The sequence below is a fragment of the Pelodiscus sinensis genome, chromosome 10 (genome assembly GCF_049634645.1).
Source record: "Pelodiscus sinensis isolate JC-2024 chromosome 10, ASM4963464v1, whole genome shotgun sequence".
Taxonomy (NCBI): Eukaryota; Metazoa; Chordata; order Testudines; family Trionychidae; genus Pelodiscus; species Pelodiscus sinensis.
Window position 1 is genome coordinate 31,719,961 of NC_134720.1, and position 18,706 is coordinate 31,738,666.

Sequence of the window (18,706 nt, forward strand, 5' to 3'; positions counted from 1 at the left end):
AGGGAGCAGGGGGTGTGGCCTCACACAAGGGGCGGGATTAGGGCATAGCCTCCAGAAGAGGAAGGGGCGGGGCAAGAGGTTTTTCAGGGGATAGAAGGTTGGCAAACCCCGTGTTGCCATGGCAGCTCCTGAGCGCAGCTGCGTGAGAGCAGGAGAGCGACGCCTGCCGGCTAAGCGGGAAAATCCCCGATAGGGCCGCGCTGCATCATGGGTGACCCCCACTACCCTAAGAGGCGGGCGCCACGGGTGGCTGATATCATGTGACCACCAGCGGACAGGGGTCAGCTGATCGGGTCACGTGAGATCCACTACTGCCCCGCGGAGCCTGCTCCGGAGAGTGGCTGCCGAGCTACGCCGCGATGGGGGAGCCGGGCGGCGAGGAGCAGCGGCCGCTGCTGGACTCGGCGCAGGATGACGGGGTCCAGCGCAAGGCGCTGCCGGCCCTGTGCGACCCGCAGCGGCTGGCCCACCGACTGCTGGTCCTGGCCCTCATGTGCTTCCTGGGCTTCGGTGAGTCCCGCCACCGTGCGCCCCTGCCTGCTGCTGGCCGCGCCCGCGCTCTGGAGGCGGGACAGCGAGGCCGGGCCCCTTCTGTGCCCGCGACGGGCCCTCGCCCCCCTCTCCATTGCCCGCTCTCTGCGCTGTTGCCGCCTAGTGAGCTCCTAGCCTGTTGCTGCTGGGGCAGGGGCTCGCTGCAGTCAGTTGGTGGGAAACACGCTGTGCTGCCTTGGGTCCTGTCTCCGCGTCCTCACCCGGGCCAGGGTCACTGCCCCCCCCCCCCCGGCTTTGTTTTCTCTCGTTACCGGGGTCAAGTGTCCCGGGCTGTAAACACTGGTGCATGCAGCATTCCTCCTACAGCCCTGTCCCATCTGCCTAAGTAGGAGCCAGCCTGTTGCCATAGATAGGATTAAAAGTCCCCCTGGAGCCTAACAGTTACGTTTTATGGCAGGGCTCCGCTTCAGAGAATTAACACACTACATACCAATAAATATCTGTGTAGAAGATTAGGAGGCCAATAGGTTTAGCATCGGTTGTGATCTCTCTCACTTTGTTATTTTAAAAAACCCCAACCCTCTTGCTTTATTTTACTTCAATTTTTAACTGTTTCACTGACATGAATTTTGCTGTGTAGGCAGGCACTAAGCTTATTTTCTTTTGGCCTTCCTTGTTTTTCACCTCTTTGTGTCAGGAAAAAAGAAATACATTATCGATGCAAGTGTACTTTTCTTGACTTGAAGCCTCCAGACTCTCAAAACTAGAAAAATCAGGGGTTGGATCTGGTGCATGGAAATTATCGTTGCACACCCAAATCACTGTCTACCTTTCAGTTAGTATGAATCCTCACAGTTTGTTATTGTGATACAAGTCTTTCATATGACAATCCTCAGAGTTGGGCAGCTTCATTCTAAATGATTAATAGCTAAAACATGTTGTTAATAGTGGGTATTATGCACTGAACTTGATGCAAACAGTAGCAAGAATTCAAATTAGATACAGGCAGTCCCCGAGTTACGCGGATCTGACTTATGTCAGATCCGCAGTTACGAACGGGGCTTTTCTCGCCCCGGAGGACGGGAGCGGCGGGACGCCCAGATGCACCGCGGTCCGCCATCCCCGTCCTCTGGGGCGAGAAAAGCTGCTCCCCGTCTCCCTGGTCTGCAGGGAGACGGGGAGCAAAGCCTTGGAGCATGCCCACAGCGGGACAGCCCAGGTGCGCTTGGGCTGTCCCGCTATGGGCGTGCTCCGCAGCTTTGCTCCCCGTCTCCCTGGTCTGACCAGCAGACCAGGGAGATGGGGAGCAAAGCCTCGAAGCACACCAGCAGTGGGACAGCCGCGGCGTGCCTGGACTATCCCACTGCCCGCGTGCTCTGCGGCTTTGCTCCGCATCTCCCAGGTCAGCAGACCAGGGAGATGGAGCAAAGCCATGGAGGACTTGGGTGGTCCCGCCACCCCTGTCTCCCTGATCTGCTGGGGGGGGGTGCAGCTAGTGCCCCGCCTCCCCAGCAGACCAGGCTTTTCTTGCCTACCCCTGGGGTAGAGCAGCTGGGGTGCTGCCGGGTTGGTCCGAAGTGCCGCTCTGGACCAACCCGGCAGCACCCCAGCTGCTCTGCCCCAGTGTCCTGATTCAGCCGCTGCTGGTCAGTTTCAGCAGCGGCTGAATCAGGATGCCTGGGGCAGAGCAGCTGAGGTGCTGCTGGGTTGCTCCAGTAGCGCAGCTCCTCAGCGCTACTGGAGCTGCGCTACTGGAGCAACCCAGCAGCACCCCAGCTGCTCTGCCCCAGGCTTCCTGGAATCAGCCGCTGATCAGTTTCAGCAGCAGCTGACTTGGACGCCTGGGTTTCTTAAGTTGAATCTGTATGTAAGTCAGAACTGGCGTCCAGATTCAGCCGCGGTTGAAACTGATCAGTTTCAGCAGCGGCTGATGCCAGTTCTGACTTACATACAGATTCAACTTAAGAACAAACCTAAAGTCCCTATCTTGTATGTAACCCGGGGACTGCCTGTACTATTTTAATTAGCTTTTAGTAACTCTTTAAGTTACATGCATTTTTTTTCTTTGTTTATTGCCCAGGTTGAATGGAGTAGTCAGTTTTATTTTTCAATCTGACTTTCCTATGCACTAGTGCAGAGCTATAATATTTGAATTTTTATACTCTGCTCAGGGATATTTATATCCAAACACCCTGTTTTGAGGGTTTTAAAAAAGTAATTAAAACATTTGCAGTAGGTTTTATAGCTGTTTTTCAAAAAGTAAAACATGATAGAAGCCTAGGCATCTTCACTTTAAAGAACCATACTTTAAACAAACCACATTTGATTAGGTTTTGAAGGATCATTGCTTATTCAGTATGATTGAGCAGGTTCTAATTAACAGGAAGGGTTCCTTTTTATCAAATGAAAAATGGCTCCTTTGTGAGCACTGGTACTTACTGCAAAAAATACAAGATCAGGCTTTGGGTGTGGCTAGTGCAAATGCATAGAGCTCAGCAAATTTGTGGCTATCCACTTTGTATCTGCATCTGTGGATCATTTTAGTGGATGCAGGTACCAGTTCTGTATCTGTGCAGGACTTTACAAATGCAGAACCGTAGAAGTTCCTGAGGGACACTTATTAGTGACCCTCCTTTCAACAATCCTATCGATACCTTCATGATGCTGTGGAATAAAGAGTGATGTATACTGCATCCACACAATAACTTGTTTTAGTCACACACTTAGATAACCACCAGTCACTAATTATGTGAATCCCCTATAGTGTTCTCTTTAGGGATGTGAGCAGTCCAGTTGACTACTTGCATCTTCATCCCTCTCCCCACACCTTGCTTCCTCTGTAACAGGGGCAGGGGGAAGCAGGAGCTGGTGCTGGTTTTCTCCCCCAGCACCATCTCCATGGTGTTGTGTGCCCCCCTCTTCTCATTCCCCCTGCAGAGACAGCAGCACGGGGAGACAGAGGAGGCTGGTCCATCAGCAGCCCCTGTCTGTGGAGGAGGGGGTCCTGGCAGGAAGCGGGAATCCCTGTGGATGGGCTGCTGCTGGCTGGGCAGGCAGCCTGTGTCAGTCCCAGGTCATGCTGAGTCCAAACCCTGCTATGGCTGTGCAGTGCTCTCCTCCCCCTCCCCCCCCCCCCCCCGCTCCTACTGCATTTTAAATTGCAGAAGCACAGTGTGCTTTGGTCCCAGACCCATCGTGAGCCGGGACTGAGCCATTTGCCTTCCCCTTTCGACTAATGGAGAAGTTGATAGAATTTTTGATAGAAAAGGGCAACTAAAATGATTAAGAGTTTGGAATGGGTCCCATATGAGGAGAGGTTAAAGCAACTGGGACTTTTCAGTTTAGAAAAGAGGAGACTGAGGGGGGATATGATAGAGGTATATAAAATCATGAGTGGTGTGGAGAGAGCGGATAAAGAAAAGTTAGTTATTAGTTCCCATAATAGAAGAACTAGAGGACACCAAATGAAATTAATGGGTAGCAGGTTTAAAACTAATAAAAGAAAGTTCTTCTTCACACAGCGTGTAGTCAATCTGTGGAACTCCTTGCCAGAGGAGGCTGTGAAAGCTAGGACTATAACAGAGTTTAAAGAGAAGCTAGATAATTTCCTGGAGGTTAGGTCCATAAAAGGCTATTAGCCAGGGGATAGAATTGGTGTCCCTGGCCTCTGTTTGTTTGTCAGAGGCTGGAGAAGGAAGGCAAGAGACAAATCACTTGGTCATTGTCTTCAGTCCACCCTCTCTGGGGCACCTGGTGCTGGTCACTGTTGCCAGACAGGCTACTGGGCTAGATGGACCTTTGGTCTGACCCAGTACGGCCGTTCTTATGTTCTGATGTTTTATTGACTCACTGATTAGTAAAACAATGGTATTTTAACATCCCTAGTTATCTTTAACTTGATTCCTAAGGTTTGCTGAACAAACCTGAAGAATATCACTGGTTGAATTTTCTTTTCAAATTTTATAGGGAACTTCTTTAACTGGCAAGCTTAGTACTATTTTAAACAGATTTTAAAACTACTAATATATTACTGCATTTTTGTTAATGTATCATAAAGCATTGCAGTAGTCTCCATTGACTACTGAGGGAAGTGAACTTAATAAACACAATGGGAAACGTCTGTTATCCATGGCATGATTTTGCACAAATGTTATTTAAAATGCAATCCAGTTTGACTATTGTAAATGACACCTGGAACCTGGCTATACAATCTTTATTAAAATAATCTTAGTTTTATATTCAGTATTTCTAAATAGTCTGCTTATTTAGTGTCTTAACTTTTTTTGGTAGGTAGTTATTTTTGTTATGACAACCCAGCAGCTCTGCAGACTCAGGTTCAAGGGGTAAGTGAAGAAAATTCCTTACATATAATAGCTGACTCTTTTGGAGGGACTGTGTTTCAGAAATATGCTTACTTTATGTTATTCTAAAGACAACTTTAACTGTGCATTAGTAGAATGGAGAAATCATCCATGTAATCTAGTAAACGGGCATTGATTCTTTCTCTATAACAAGAACATTGTCAAGCGCTATAATTCAAGTTTTAAATCTTACTCTATTGTATTAGTTGAAACATTGATCTTCTTGAATGTAACTTTTAAAAACACTCTTACCATAACAATTTCAATTATTTTTTGAAAATTATGTGCCTATTAAAGTATCACTTCTTATGGCCTAAAGCAGTACTGCAATATTCCTCAGGCATAATTGTGAATAATCCCATTGAACTCATATGAAGGATTGATGTTGTCCTTCCTGTATCTAGAATAACTACCCATTTAGTCTATTTTCCCCCTTGTGTGATGTGGGTGGGGTTGGGAGAGGAATCTTTTGCAAGGCACTGGAGGGGCAGAGGGAGGTTTCTTTGAAGTAGGGGAAGAAGTATTGTAAAACTACAAGTTGGGATGGGGCTTGGAAGTAAGCTCTCTTTTTTTATTTCTGAAGTTAAGTACTTTTCAAGCTGATGTGTCTTTAATGGTTTGAACAATAAAGAAAAGGCATCATTTGGGTCTGTCCTAAACAAAGCTTCACTCATAGTCATCAAGAATGCTCAGAATTTAGTTTTGGGTCTACTTTAAGTAGTATCTGCATGCTCTAAAGGCTCAAATTAGTGTATGAATTGTTTCAAAGCAATGACTTTGTATTTATGAATAAGAGGTGCCACCTGTGATTCAAACCCCTACCTTCATACACTTTTATCTGAACATTTCTCATGCCATAAAGGTGATATTTAATAAAATAAATGACTGCCAGGAAGAAGAAACTGTAGTTAGCCCTATTGGTGGAATGTGTGCATTTGCTGAATTTGGAAAAGGTCTAAAATAGCAAAACTACTTGTACATGTGCAATATCTGACCTTCCTGACCAGAGTGAGAGATCATGAACTGGAGTTATGCACTCTCTGCATGCAAATACCAGGATACTCAGGAGGTGACCCTCCCTAATGGTGTTTTTCACATGAGCCACAACCTACCTGTCTGGAATAGCATAGTTGCATGTCCATTTGGTAGTGGTCAGTTGCACCTGCCAGCTCCTTTTTTGTATTTAAAACACAGGGAGGCGGAGTAGACTTATGGCTGAGACTGAGCTCAAGTCAGGATTTTCCCAAGAGAACCATCTCTCTGCCATGCTGCATTTATGAATGGCATTAAGACTGTTTGTGCTATGAATCTTAGTGACACAGCTGCAACTGTGCCACTAAGGTTTCCTCTGAAACTGCTTTGTGCCAGTGGGCAAGAGCTTTCCTGCCAGTATAATTAAACTACCCCAATGAGCAGTGGTGCCTCCTGCTGACAGTGCATTGTCTAGACCAGTGCTTTTTTGTTAAAGTAGTTTTCAGCATTTAGATAGATGAACTTGTGACACAACACTGTATAAAATTTACCCAATTTTTTATGTGATTGTAGTAAGCATTTAAAAGGCCCCTTGCTTTAAAGTCAAATTAGAAAAATGACTGAAATGTCGTATTTATATGGCTGTCCAGTTAAGGCTTTCAAACTAGAGAAGTGATGGCCATCTGAGAATTTATTTTGCAAGGAAGGAGTTGAGCACATGCAAAAAGTCTGGGCTGCTGCTCTGTAACTATCAATTCCTTGAGTTCTTGTACTGCATTTATCACAAAGGTACCTGCATACCTTCTAGTTGTGCAGTAAGCAATGGGATATATATCCATGACCCTTATTCTTGTTTGGTAGTGCATGTGCACAAAATAATCCAGTTCACTTAGTGGGGGCTAATCATATGGATAAATGATACTCACTACAAATAAGTTGCATTACAAATAAGAGTTGGGCTCTTAGTAAACCAAAACTGAGAGGAAATAATTACACTTCTACAGTTTGACAAATTGGTATGCAAAATACTGATGGATTTTGCATGCCTGAAAGCTTTTCATTTCAACAGCATTTATATATGTCAAAGTTTTGCATATTTCTTGTTTTTTTTAACCTTAATTTCCATACTGATCCATGTTGTTTTGCAAGGGACTATAGAAATCAGTTTGGGGGCTAGTTTATTTTTAATATTCTGTAAGAATGCAGTCAGTGTCTGACTGTTTTAGGGTATTTGCCTTTTGTGTTGGTTGTGTTTGACAATCCTTCTGCGTGTCAGTAGTAAAAAGTTTCACTTTTGCTTAGGAAGCCATAAATGCAGAAATTTACAACCGGCAGGAGCAGCATGACTGAAACCTTACAAAAATTGTAGATGTAAGCGGTTTTTAGGGGTAAATCTAAGGGCATGTCTACGTTAGTGCTTAAGTCAATATAACTTGCATCACTCGGGTGTGACAAAGCCACTCCTCCAAATAATGCAAATTACATTGACCTAAGCACTGTGCATGCCAGTGTTAAGTTGTGGGGAGATGCTCTCATGCCAGCATAGCTTCTGTTTGTCTTTGAGATGGAGTAATTAAGCCTTTGGGACTGATGCATTCATGGTATTTGTCTGGTATTCCTGACCCAATGTGGTTCTGTGTTTCTTTAGAGGCTTCCTGATAGGCGAAGTATTTGTAATATGGTAAACATGACAACAGTGTCCTCTATACTGAAAATGTAGATTAGGTTTTTCTGGACAAGAAGCAATGGGCTTAAATTGCAGCAAGTAAGGTTTAGGTTGGACATCAGGAAAAAACGTCCTAACTGTCATGAAGGTTAAGCTATGGAATCAATTGCCTAGGGAGGTTGTAGAATCTCCATCACTGGAGATATTTATGAGCAGGTTAGAGGTACAGTAAAACTCCAATAGTCCGGCACTCCTGATAGTCCGGCATCAAAATGGCAAGAGCCTAGTGAGTGAGCTTCGGCAAAAAATGAGTCACAAGGTAATAGCAGCAGCAGCTGAACTGAGCAAAAAGGGTAAAAAAGGCTTAAAACTAAAACATTACAGTATACTGTATATGTTATGTACAATAAAAGGGGTTAAGAACACTTTATATACAGTATATAATGTATACTCTGTGTGTGTGTGTGTGTGTGTGTGTGTGTATATATATATATATATATATATATATATATATATATATATTTAAAAAAAAAAAAAAAAAACCATCTTGTATTACCTCCTGATAGTTCGGCATATCTGATAATCCGGCACCACCTAGGTCCCATAGGTTCTGGATTATCGGAAGTCTATTGTATATGGTGCTTGGTCCTGCCATGAGGGCAGGGGACTGGACTTGTTGACCTCTCAAGGTCCTTTCTAGTTCTAGTATTCTTTGATTGTGTGGACATGCATCCACCTATCTAATGGCTCGATCCTTCCAAGTTGACATCCTACTTTTTTCACGAGTTTGAGTGTTTGAATGTGAACAAACTGCAAAATCTTCTGTTGGCACAGAATGTCTTCATCAGATATGCTTCAGTTGACTAGCCCTAAGACTGTGTGAAGAAGGCTGGATTTGGGGAGCTTATACAGAAGGCTTGCATTTTCTACATGCCATGCAACTGTGTTCTGAGTGCACTCCTCTATGCATGTCCAGAGGGGAAGCTAGGACCTGTTGATTTCTCTTTGAGACTGGAATATAGCCACAGTATAGTAGTTTGTGTCTCAAGCAGAAATCTCTTCTCCTGGATGAGCTTTCCAGGACCTGAACTATCTGTCTGGGCTAGAATTTAAGCCTTGGGTGATTTAAAATCTCTCATTTCGGACTAAGCGTGCATTGGTTACATTTGAAATGGTTTCTTCACAGCAAGTGCTAGAAACTTGGGGTTTAAAACCAACTTGGGGAGATTTTCAGAGGCACAAAGAATAGCTAAGAGCCCAACACTCACTATGTGGTGTCTTTGTGTGTGTGTGTGTGTGTGTGTGTGTGTGTGTTGCCTTTTAAAAACAGTCTTCTCATAGAAATTCTACAGCTTTATAGGTAAGGCTTACCCTTTGCCAGTGAAAGCATTCTAAATTACCTATGGCAGTTGCTTCAGAGGGGTAGCCAAGTTAGTCTGTAACAGGAAAAACTTAACAAACAACAAATAGTCTCGTAGCACTTTAAAGACTAACAAAAAAAAGATGGTATCGTGAGTCCAGATCCAAGAAGTATCTTGGTCCAACACTCCAGTCTTCTGGAGAAGTGGGCTGTGGCCACGAAAGCTCATGATACCATCTACATGTTAGTCTAGCTAGTAGCACTTTGAAAACTGTTCATTTTTTTAAAGTTTTTCCTATGGCAATTGGTAAGACTTACCTTGGGATTTCTAAACACTTGGTAGCAGTTAAAAAATGCAGGCTTCCTTATAAAAGAGTGTTTTAATTCAGATCTATTCAACATGCGGCCCATTTGTTTGCAGCCCACCGTGTGGTTTGGGTTTATGCAGGGCTCAACACACGGCCTGTGGGTGGGATCCTTTGAATATGGCCTCCACTTGGAACATGCTTCACAACGGTGAGGCGTCTCCCAGGTGAGGTGAGCATTGAAAGATGCAAGTGGAAGGGCTGGCTGGAACAGATGGGTGTACAAGGTGTCGGTGTTTCTAGCCCCCAGGGAGGAGGGGCACTGGGTCATTTTGGGAAGTGCTTTGTATTCATGCCCATCAGTATGTAAGAAGGTATTTGCATGTATATGCAACCACACTTAAGTGGCGGCCCTTGGCATGTGCTGTGAGTATCTCTGTGGCCCCTGGGCTTCCAAAGTTGAATAGTCCTGTTTTAATTAAGTGCTATTTGAGAAATTGTTACTTGATACTAATTTTATAGTGCTAAATGATTTTTTTTTGTTGCAAATTTTTCATATTCTTAGGATATGAAGGTGAACACTGCTACATTCATGGCATTATATGCCTGGTATTCCTGGCCCAACGTGGTTCTCTGTTTCTTTGGAGGCTTTCTGATAGACAGAGTATTTGGCATACGGTAAGCATGACAAGTGTCCATTTACACTGAAAACATAGATGAGGTTTTTCTGGACATGCATCCACCCAGCTAATGACTTGTTCCTTCCAAGTGGAACACACTACTTGCTTTCATGGAGTTTCTTTGAATGCTTGAATCTGAACAAGCTGCAAAATAGAAAAAAGTGTTTGTGAGATTTAAACGTTTTGATTCTTTTAAAAAAACTTTAAAATCAGGTGTGTGGGGCTTTTTTAAAACTAAAGTACACTTTTTTGTTTTAAACTTGCTTTACATGAATTTTGAAACTGACAATTTGTTAAGGCCTAAACTTGCTACAGGTTGAATCTCTTTAGTCTGGCATGCTTGGGACAGAGAGTTTGCCAAACCACGAGAGGCCAATAATGTCTAGCAGCATTCCCAACAATTCCACTGCTTACTGGGGTCTTAGAAGACATTTAGGGGTAAATTTAGATCTAAATAGGACGGGTGGCTGTAAAACTTTATAGGACTGCGGGAAATTTGTCCATACCTATGATAAGTGGACATCTAGCAATTAAAATCATGCTGGACCAAGGATCTTGCCAGAGCAGTGTGCTGTATTAAAGAGGGTCAACATAATCCTGATGAACACAAGGCATGTTAAATAGCGTAATTGAATAGTCATGTAACTGCATCAAATTTTAGCAGTAGTATGACTGTTCGATAAGCATCAGGTCTGCCTGATAGAATTACTGAGGGGAGCTGGCATAAATCAGCAATGGGGGTGGAAATACATGTAGTCAAACCCAGGTTTATTGCTTAATCCTGTTATCAGTTAACCGTGTAGTTGTCTGCACACTGAAATTCCTAATCACAATAATTTAAATAAAAATATTCTGTATCAGTGAGCAGCTTTTATATTTCAATGAGTTAGTGGTGTCAATTATCTGCAAAATCAGGGTACAATGGGATGCTTATGAACCTTAAGTTGACCTCAAAAGATAAAGGCAAAGTCATGTACTACATGAAATATAAATATTACAGTGGAGCAAATGCTGGTATCTTTTTCCAAATATAAGTACTCTGTCGTTATTGTGTGGAAACTTTTTTTTTTTTGCTTTAACCTTTTTGGGTTTCAGTTTAAGTAGCAAGTACAGATACTTTTCGTGTGGACTAATTTTTCAGAAACCAAAAAGCAGGACCGCTTGTTTTCCTCCTCCAATATAGGACTAAAAGCTAGTTACAGTAGTGTGACTGACTTCTGAGAACTAGAATAATGCAAGGCCAGATTTAGGTGCCCAGTGGGATCTTCACAAATGCTAAAGACCAATAGATGCATTTACTTTTGAAAATATCTACCAGTCTGCAAATTACAGCTGATCTTCTTTTGCTTAATTACACTTAGTTTAAATGCAAAACATTTTTGGTGAACCTTGTTCTATATTAAACGTGTAAGGTGGCTTCATATAGTACGAATATGCATTTTAAAATACACTTTTAATTGAATTCCAGTTTTATTCCAAATATAGCTTGACACACATGAAATATAATATGGCAATCTAGAAAATAAGATGCATGTCATGTACCATTTTCTCAAATAACAAAGTTAACGTGAGTACCTTAAATTAGTGGTTCTCAAACATTTTTACCTGTGAATCACCTGGCTCAATAATCCTGTCAGTGGACCATCCATTGCTAGTAGAACTCTCTGTTAATTGCATAATTATGCCTAAGATGTGCTGCAACTAAGGAGAATGGTTTCATTTAAATTATTAAACAGATTAAGTGTTTTTAACTTACTCATGTTAGGTTTTTTTATCTAACTTCATTTTAAATATATTCATTTATATCCAACACACAAGGCTTCAATGTTTTCTATATTTATGGCAGGGATGGGGAATTCTTTTTGGGTTGGGGCCACTGACCCAAATGAAAAGCAAAAAAACTCCTCCAAACACCACTCTTCTTCCCCCCTCCCCCCCACTGATGTGGCCCCCAAATGAGACACTTCACTTTACTGGCGCTCCAGCCCCACCACATGAGGAGAAGGGACAAGGAGAACTGAGGTTCAGGACTTTCCATAGGCCAGATGTACTTTTCTGGAGGTAGTGGATTTTGTGGATTCTTACGCTCTGGGGTAGAGGCAAAAATGAGGGGTTCAGTGTGTGGGAACAGGGCTGCCAGTGAGTGGGATAGGGATGGGTGTACAGGATCTGGGCAGAAGGGTGGGGTACAGGAGAGAGGGTGCAAGGTCTGGATGGGAGGTAGGGTGCCAGGATGGAGGGTGCATGAGCAGACTGGGGGTAGGGTGCCTGTCCAGGAGGGAGGGTATAGGAGCAAGTTGTGGGTGTGGTGTCTCGGTGGGGGAAGGGGACATCAGATTGAGGTATGAGGGTCTGAGCATGAGGGGAGGGTGGAAGGCAGGCACTTACGTGGCTTTGCACCCCTGTTACACCCAAGCACTGGCTCCTGCTGCTCCCATTGCCTCCTGACAACGGATCACTGTGCTACCATTCCCCTTGAGGAGAGAGCAGCTCAGCCTTCCTTCCTCCCTCATACAACTGGGAGCCTGCGCAGCTGCTCCAGTCTCTCAGGCCTAGAGCCATAGAGACCCCAAGAGGCCTTCTGGTCCCATCCCCTGTTCCAAGCAGAACCAACCCCAAGGAAATCAGACATCTCGCTGCCTCCCCTCCCTTCCCCTTTCCTTCCTCCTTCGAGCACTGTAGCCTTAGAGTGGCTAGAGGGGGACCTTTCCTAAGGGTCAGGCAGAGTCCTGATGCTATGCTGAGCTCTCCTGGGGGAAAGGTGATCCCAGGGTGTGGGGGTGTGCTGCTCTCCTCAGACTAACCTAGCTGGGGGAAGCCCAGGGCTCACAGCTGCACTGGTGCTGGCCAATCTGCAGTGCAGTGGTCAGTTCTTGTCCTCCTGCCTGCCCCATCTCCGATCCTCGCTCCCTTGCATCACTGCAAGCTCCCTGGCCTGGACAAGCCTGCTGTGTTGAGACCCGCTCCTGCCAAATGCACCAGATTTTGCAAATAGCCTGGTGCATCTGCCCCCGCACCGCCATTCCCTGCTGCCTTTTTGCAAGGAGGAGGCTCCCCCAAATTTAGACCCATCAGCCAGCACATGCAAAGGAATCTGAATTGCAAAGCGAAGGGAGTTGATGCTTTCCAGTCCCATGCTGAGCACGGTTTTCCAGGACTGCAGCCTGTTGACTCTGCCTGTTAGAGAAATGTGAATGGGCAGTGAGAGCCTGCCCTGAGCTTGTCAGCTGAACCCAGCACATGCAGCGCTTCTGCCCCCAGCTTTTGCCTCCTGTGTGATCCCAGCCAGTGCTGTACCCCATTTGTTTCCTCTCCTCCACCCCACCACATCCCTTAATGAGCTGATGAGAAGGATTTGAGCTGAGCCCTGCACTGCCAAAGTGAAACCAACAGAGCAATTGAAGGAAATCCTTTGTCCCCACCCCCTAGCCTCCCTGCCCATGTGGCTGGAAACGCGCCCCCCCCCCCCCCCCACTGGGCTCCACCTGCAGCCTCTTCCTGATTAAGTCCCTTCCTCCCCCACCTTCTCTAGGAGAGGGGAAATCCCTCCTTTGCACCTCCGAGGGAAACCAGAGCGAGCTCACCACTATGTTGGGGGGGGGGGGGGGGGGGGGGGAGAAGGGAGACCGGGGCTGAGCTCGAGCTGTGGTCGGTGTGGAAGTCAGTGTAGAACACACTTTGAGAACCACCGCCCTAAATCTATAAATGTTTTTTAGGCAATTATTTAAATTAAAACATTAATCCAGACTCTCTGTAAAAATTAAAGCATTGAATTTAGTGTAAAGCAGTGGTCCTCATCTGACCCTTCGGCACACAGCTGCTGCCCATGTGACATCCTCAGGGCCATGCAGGTAGGATTGGGCATGACCCACAACACACACACACACACACACACGGCCCACAATGGTAATAGGTTGAGAGTAAAGGCTGTACTTGTTGCCAGGCAACATGTTTTGCAGGAAGTTATGTAAGACAATCTACTGTTGTGCACTGAAATATTTTTTGTTTTTGAATTAACTGTGTGAGTTAACTGACAGCCATCCTTTAAATCAATCTACCCTCTTAGGAAGAATTCCCCAACTTTATTTTTCTGGTTTGTTTACTAAGTTGTACTGCTAAACTTTTCCAAAGGCAGGTAGGTAGATTCACATATCTAATACAAGAATATTTAAAGAGTAGTAGTATAGTAAAAGATCTACTGTAAGGGGGGGGACCCAAAATCCCACCATACTATTTTTTAACTTCTGGGTGTATATGAATCTTGTACATGTAGTAAATGGTATGAGTCTGTCTGGAAGTGGAAAACCTGTAGAGGAGCTCTGAGTCCTACAATCTCTAGAGTAAATTGAAAGTTAACATTTGTTGCAGAGAAACCACTAGGTTTAGTGGGAGTTTTAACTATGAAGTGTTGAATGAATACATTATGGAAAAAATACATTAGCTTAGTTGTGTTTTTTTTTTTTAACAGAATAATGTGAAAATTGAGCCATATGTATCCTTAGGTGTGATAGTTTCTTGCTGTAATATTTACATTGTATTCTTGTTACATCACTTCATTGTTAGGAGGAAGGCAGTATGACAGATAATATCATGAAGATTCAAGTTACAGGTTTTAAATGAGTTGGAACCCAACTCATATTACTTGAAAGCCAGAACATGTGCACTCCTATTTCTCAAATTTGTCAGATATGCATTGCTGGTGATATGAACGCCGAAGTCAGTGCACAATTAAGTATGGTTTGTAAACTAGAATCATAGGACTGGAAGAGACCTCCGTAGGTCATCTAATCCAGTCCCTTTATGTTCATATATTACATTTTAAAGTTTTGGGGAAGAATTATGGCATTAAGTTATGCCATAATTCTTAATTATGGCATTAGTTAAGATGTCACTTGGCACAAGGAACACTTGTGTGAAGAATGCAATGACCTTTTTTAAATAATAGTCAGATTAAGCAATATTTAGCCTTAGAGAACTCTGGCGAGTACATATAATGTGCAGCTTTATTTAAGAGAATTTAGATCAGATATCTAGAAGTCATGATCAATGCATATTTCAATGAACTGAACATATCTACTCTTCAAAATGACACTTATGTTTGTCACCAGCAATAGCAATTTATTCGTTCTGTAATGTGGTTGTCAACCACGAAGAAAATAAATCTTTAGGAAGGGGTGGGGGTGTGTGTGTGTGTGTGGGGGGGTGTGTGTGTGTGTGTGTGTGTGTTTAAAAAAAAATAAATCTCCAGACTTAAGTACTTCTGGTTTTTGTGTGTGTACTGTTAAATATTTTAGTGTGTATAGTACTTTTGGCTCTATTTTTAAAGTTTTTAAAATCTCAAATTTTCTTTACAGGTTGGGCACCATAATATTTAGCTGCTTTGTTTGTGTTGGACAGGTAAGTGGAAACAAAGGAGTGTAAGATGCCATGTGTCATGGTGAAGGGTTGGCTGAACAAAAGGCATAGCATAATTAATCTGTGCAAAACTAGTATGCATCGTGCCCTTCTGCAGCATGCCCAGTGATGGAGGGTTGCAGGCAAAACCTAGCTAAGATTAACAATTGTGGAGTTGCCTTTTGAAATCCAGCGACGTTTTCGAAGATGTCTTCCTACATAGTTCAAATTCACATAACTGCTTTGCAATAAGGAATCTAAAGTGTCTATGTGGAGTTGCAGTTAAAAAAGTTTGCTGTTGACCACATTTCTCCAGAATGGTTACTGTTAATGCATTCTCATGTATTTGATTTTCAAGGTGAATCATGCCATAGGTTGTCATGATTCTTCCCTTCTCCCGGAGATCTGCTTCATGTTGCCTAGATTCCTAATTATAGGAATTAGGTATCTTAAATATCAGTTCATTGAATAGTTGATTAACCTCATGAATTCTTATAGTCCCTGAGGTGAGACCAGCAGACAGTGCACTCTGGCCCCACTCCTGAGAAATCCCCTGCCACTGAGCGCTGCTGCTGTATCTTGTTTAAAAACCAGCTGCTTGTCGCCCTGTGCTGCTGCCTCTGATAAAGAGGCAGCAGCACAGGGTGGCAGCAGCCCCTGTCCAGGAGAGGGGGGAGTCTGAGCTCCCAGACCTGGCATGAGTCAGAACCTAGCCAGACTGCCAGCCCATCTGGCTCCTAATACACTTGAAATGCAGAGCAACAGCAGGGGTAGGTCCCAGACCTGGTGCAAGCTGGGACTATGTTGGGCTCCTGGCAATCCTGCTGCAAAATTTACAGGCAGGGTAGGGGGGAAGAGGGAAATGCTTTTATTCTATAGCAGTGTTTCTTAAACTGTGTTCTGTGTGCCGTGGACAACAGAATTCAAAATAGCTGCCCTTAAAGGGGCAGGCGACCTTCTTTGCTCAGTAACCTTCTCTTCCCCCCCCCCCCCCCAACTTTTTTTTCCTCAACAAAAAAAATCCTTGTTCCTCATTTAAAAAAAAAAATTGTTTGGTGTTCCTTGGTCTTAAAAAGTTTAAGAAACACAGTTCTCAAGCATTAACCTGTAAGCGTTTACTTATTGGTTAATCAACTACACCAGTGGTCCCCAACCTTTTGAGGCTGCTGGGCGCCCAGAGCTGTCACTGCTGCTCACGCACCGCTCATGTGCTACATGCCCGGGGAGGGGCTGCCCAGATGCTGTGGCGGGCGCACATAAATGCCTCGGCGGGCGCCGTGGTGCCCACACGCACCGCATTGGGTACCACTGAACTACATCATTACATCCTTAACAGGAATACTGCATATACATGAATTTATCTGGGTTTGGGTACTATTAATCAGACTTGCAAACAATATTTTTATAAAGACTTCATAGCAATTCTCAAGTTATTAGCTTGTTCGTATTCATTGAAACTCTAGTAACTAGGCTGTGCAATAATGTATGTTTTGTGCATGCTAACACGCCAAAAATAATTCCTAATTTAAAAATGCTTTCCACAGGTTTCAGTATTCATTCACCCTTTGGAGAGTCTTCAGGAGATAGTATGAAGGATACTCTCTGTATGTAGATGTTTAAACTTAAAAATGCTTGGATTTCAATCCAATCTGCATTAGTTAATAGGCATCTGAATACATTTCCTAGCTAGTGTTGTCAGCACTTAAAATGTTGTATTTAATATGCTGCTAACAAGCATTTAATCATTAAAATGTTGCAAGGCTTCATATGTTTGCTAGCTTTCAGGAAAAAAAATCAAAGCAGAATACAGCTTATTAGTTTACATATGTACCTCTTGCAGTTTGATGTTCCAGAATCACTTTAGTGTAAAGTTGAGTTTTTTGAACAAATTTTAAATGTTGCTATTTTACAGGTGATCTTTGCTATGGGAGCTATATGTAATGCTTTTTGGCTTATGGAAGCTGGCAGATTTGTATTTGGGTAAGTCTAGGTTAAAAAGTCAACATCCGATTGTACATGCTTACAGGCACAACCACCTTTTTCTGTGTTCTGCAGCATGCCAAGCACACTTGTGTTCCTCCAGTCTCGGTCTATGTATTTTGGTCTTGATACTACTTCAGTCAGGTCTGTGCAGAGTTGTAGGTGCATTTCTAAATTTTATTATAGACTTGGAACTGGCTTTCCAGTGCTTCACTGTTATATTCAGTAAATGTCTTTATTGAAATTTAAATACAGGCAGTCCCCGGGTTACGTACAAGATAGGGACTGTAGGTTTGTTCTTAAGTTGAATCTGTATGTAAGTCGGAACTGGTGTCCAGATTCAGCCGCTGCTGAAACTGACCGCCAGTTCTGACTTACATACAGAATCAACTTAAGAACCCCAAACGTCCCCAAGTCAGCTGCTGCTGAAATTGATCAGCAGCTGATTCCAGGAAGCCCGGGGCAGAGCAACTCTGCCTCGGGCTTCCTGTAGTCAGCGCTGGTCAGTTTCAGCAGCGGCTGACTTGGGGACGCCTGGGGCAGAGCAGCTGGGGTGCTGCTGGGTTGCTCCAGTAGCGCCGCTCCTCGGCACTACTGGACCAACCCAGCAGCACCCCATCTGCTCTGCCCCAGGCGTCCTGATTCAGCCGCTGCTGGTCAGAGCAGCTGTGGTGCTGCTGGGTTGGACCAGTAGCGCCCAGAGCGGCGCTGCGGAACCAACCGGCAGCACCCCAGCTGCTCTGTCACATGCGTCCGGAGAAAAGCCTAGTCTGCTGGGGGGGGGGGGGAGGGGCGTACTAGCTGCGCCCCCCCCCCCCCACCCCACCCCAGCAGACCAGGAAGACATGGGCGGCGGACCGAGACGCACCGCGGTCCCGCCGCCTGGGTCCTCCGCGGCTTTGCTCCCCGTCTCCCTGGTCTGCTGGAGGGAGCAAAGCCTCTGAGGACGCCGGCAGCGGGACAGCTGCGGGGCGTCTGGGCTGTCCCGCTGCCAGCTTCCCTCGCGGCTTTGCAAAGCCTCGGGGAAGCCCAGGCACGCCTGGGGTGCCCCGCTGCCCGAGCCCCCCCCACTCCCCCCCCCCCGCGGCTTTGCAAAGCCGTGGGGGGGGGGGGGGGGGCTCGGGCAGCCCAGGCGCCCCTGGGCTGCCTGAGCCCCTCCGCGGCATTGCTCTGCGTCTTCCTGGTCTGCAGACCAGGGAGACACAGAGAAAGCCCCAGAGTACACGGGCGGCAGGACCGTGAGGTCCCGCAGTCCGTGTACTCTGGGGCAGCCCCGTTCGTAACTGCGGATCCGACATAAGTCGGGGACTGCCTGTAATGGAAAAACACACAACCAGCAGACCAGATTGTTGTTTATAAACAACAGAATCACACCATGGTGCTGGTGCTCCTGGTTTCGCATTGTAAAAGTAATGGGTTTTAGTATATAATGCAATTTAACATGTAAACACAGTTGCTGTAGCTTTCCCTCAGCGATATTGTTTGATCACAAATAA

General features: G+C 44.9%; 1 protein-coding gene across 2 annotated transcripts in view; it reads left to right on the plus strand.

The window, feature by feature from the left end:
- Window positions 1-248: 248 nt before the first annotated feature.
- The window catches only part of MFSD1 (major facilitator superfamily domain containing 1), a 39,509-nt gene continuing 21,051 nt past the window's right edge, over window positions 249-18,706 (plus strand). The window contains exons 1-5 of one of the 2 annotated variants that reach the window (XM_075937797.1): window positions 249-510; window positions 4,783-4,835; window positions 9,722-9,834; window positions 15,191-15,233; window positions 17,143-17,210. In XM_075937797.1, coding sequence (XP_075793912.1) covers window positions 360-510; window positions 4,783-4,835; window positions 9,722-9,834; window positions 15,191-15,233; window positions 17,143-17,210 — 428 coding nt within the window. In that variant the 5' untranslated portion in view covers window positions 249-359. The remainder of the gene's footprint in view (window positions 511-4,782; window positions 4,836-9,721; window positions 9,835-15,190; window positions 15,234-17,142; window positions 17,211-18,706) is intronic. The other variant, XM_075937798.1, reaches the window with a different exon arrangement.